This window comes from Cyprinodon variegatus, unplaced genomic scaffold, assembly GCF_000732505.1.
Source record: "Cyprinodon variegatus isolate N-32 unplaced genomic scaffold, C_variegatus-1.0 Scaffold821, whole genome shotgun sequence".
Lineage (NCBI taxonomy): Eukaryota > Metazoa > Chordata > Actinopteri > Cyprinodontiformes > Cyprinodontidae > Cyprinodon > Cyprinodon variegatus.
In genome coordinates this window covers 270,368-272,682 of record NW_015151274.1, presented here as the reverse complement: position 1 = coordinate 272,682, position 2,315 = coordinate 270,368, and the positions used below count along the sequence as shown (strand labels likewise).

At 49.5% G+C, this 2,315-nt stretch overlaps 1 protein-coding gene across 1 annotated transcript in view; it reads left to right on the top strand.

Moving 5' to 3' along the window:
* Nucleotides 1–2,315, top strand: part of LOC107098913 (stress response protein NST1-like) — a gene marked incomplete at its 3' end in the record, with an annotated part of 17,154 nt that overhangs the window by 5,594 nt on the left and 9,245 nt on the right. Inside the window, exon 4 of the mRNA XM_015396803.1 lies at nucleotides 499–567. Within this exon, the coding sequence (XP_015252289.1) occupies nucleotides 499–567 (69 nt within the window). The remainder of the gene's footprint in view (nucleotides 1–498; nucleotides 568–2,315) is intronic.

The following is a 2,315-nucleotide window of genomic DNA, read 5'->3' as shown; positions in this document are numbered from 1 at the left end:
TGTAAAGATGCCCTGGGTTCAGCCTGGTTCTGTTTCTCATGACATTTCTGTGGTTGCTGCTGGTGTCTCTGAAGGTTCAGGCTGACAGACATCACAGTCATCCTCACCACATCCTTCCTCTTTGTGCAGCACCTTCTCGTGCGGTTTGCCCTCCTCCTGCATCACCTCTCAGCGAGTCGGATCAGTCCAGCTTCCATCAGCAGCAGATCCGCCGTCATTCCCATCTTCTCACCTTTCTCTATAAACCATCTGCAGGTCTTTTCTTCCACTGTTCCACTGCAGATGTCTGTCCCATTTTATTCTTCTTTGAGTTCAAATTTGTGTTTTTTGTGGTTTATGTTTCTGCTATTTTCCAGTTTGTTATTTATAATGTCTCACTTTAACTGGTTACCATGATCCTGTGTGGTTCGCCGTCTGCTCTCATCTCAAATCTGCATCTAACTCTAAACACCTTGTGCTCCAGAGGTGAAGGTTTTATTTGTCCTCCTCTGCCTCCAGGGAAACTAGCTGCCTACGACACGGACAACGACGGAGACTTTGACGTGGAGGACGCCAAAGTTCTGCTCGGCAAGTCCATTTTCTGTTCTCTCTGCCTGATTTCTCCAAAACCTCAATGGTTGCTGTGTTTTCCAGCATTAACCGATCCCTGAGCAGCAGCTCATGGCTAACACCAAAGCTCAACCTTTAACGACATTTGGCGGTCAGACATTTAAATGCATCAGCCCTCTGGTTCTGATGGTCTAGATTTGGCCTCAGGACTTGGGTGACTGGTTCTGCTCTCGTAATCTGTTGGAGTTCAGCTGGAAGAAACTTGCATCCAGTTTTCAAACTGTCTGAAAAAGCAAAGCCGGCTCATGCAATCAGTTTCAGGTTTAAGGTGGTTTTTACGTTTGCTAACATCCTCCCAGTATTTTACCAGTTTTGGTCATCAGCATAAGTTGTCATAATCATGAAGTTGAAGTGGACAAAAACTCCACATCACATATATATGTATGTATATATAATTTCACAATATAACTTGATACGACTTTTCGAGAAATTTGATATTTCAGGGTGAATTCCAGAATTAAAATCAATCCACTGGACTTTGTTTCCAAGTTTGAAGACGTTTCTCTTCCATCCAGGAAGATTTTTCAATTCAAAATGTCAGAAATAGCGTTTAGTTCCAGGTTTTATCCAGCAGCCCAACAAAGCCTGGTTTTAGTTTAGGAAATAGAAACGGATGAACGGGTCCCCCCCTTTGGAATGGGGGTCGTTTGGCTTCTTTGTTAGCCTGCAATGCCCCATACCTGTCTATGTCTCTGAAAGGGGGGTCGTTAGAGGGAATAGTTGGCCTGGATGAACAGGTGAGGTCTTCTGTTCTCCTGTAAAGGGGTTGGAGCTGCGATGAGAGCAGGAAGGAATCAACTCTATCGCTGCATTGAAGGTTTCTGAAGGAGTCTTGTCCAGAGGAGGGCGCTCTCCTGTGTTGGGTAGAATCTTCCCCAGCATTAAAGCAGCTTTTAGCTCAGTCTTCTAATTAGATATTTTTAGCGGCTCGCTCACTGACTCTGGATCGACTGGTTGGCCTGGTGATGTCAGCAGCCGAACCGATCGGTTGAACCAGTCTGAACTAGAATGAATGGAGGCATCCTTTGTTCAGACCGGGTCAGATCCGCCATCCTGGCCTCTGATGCTGAGGGTGTATGTAAATATTTGGACCTCTCCTTTTGAAAGGTGGGGGGTGGTTCTGGTTCTGTAACAGAGGTGGGGGTTCTCTGTGAGGAGAGGAGTCAAGGTCTCTGTGCGGGTCGTTCTGTCCTCTGGCGGAGCTTTGTCAGCTCTAATAATAGAGCGGGTCGGGTTCCCCACGAGGAGGGAGAGGAGGAGGAGCTGCCTGGTTCCCCTCTCAACTCCTCTGGAGGAGCTGGTTCTGTTTCACTCGGATCTGTTCTGCTCGGTGGGTCCATGCAGCGTCACAGGACGGCCCGCGCCGCCCCGTCCTCCGCACCTCCTGTAGAGGAGATCCGTGCAGAGGAGGAGGAGGAGGAGGAGGAGGAGGTGTCACAGGGGACAGGTAGGTCAGACAGGTGAAGGTTCTGTCCAGTTCAGCTGAGCTCTGGGTCTGACCTTTGGGCCCGTTTAGGAGGCGATAGAGTGGAGGAGGTCCATCTGCCAGAGGAGCCTGAGCTCCAGAACCCTGGTGAGCTCCAGAACCCCGGTGAGCTCCAGAACCACGGTGAGCTCCAGAACCACGGTGAGCTCCAGAACCACGGTGAGCCCCAGAACCACGGTGAGCTCCAGAACCACGGTGAGCTCCAGAACCACGGTGAGCC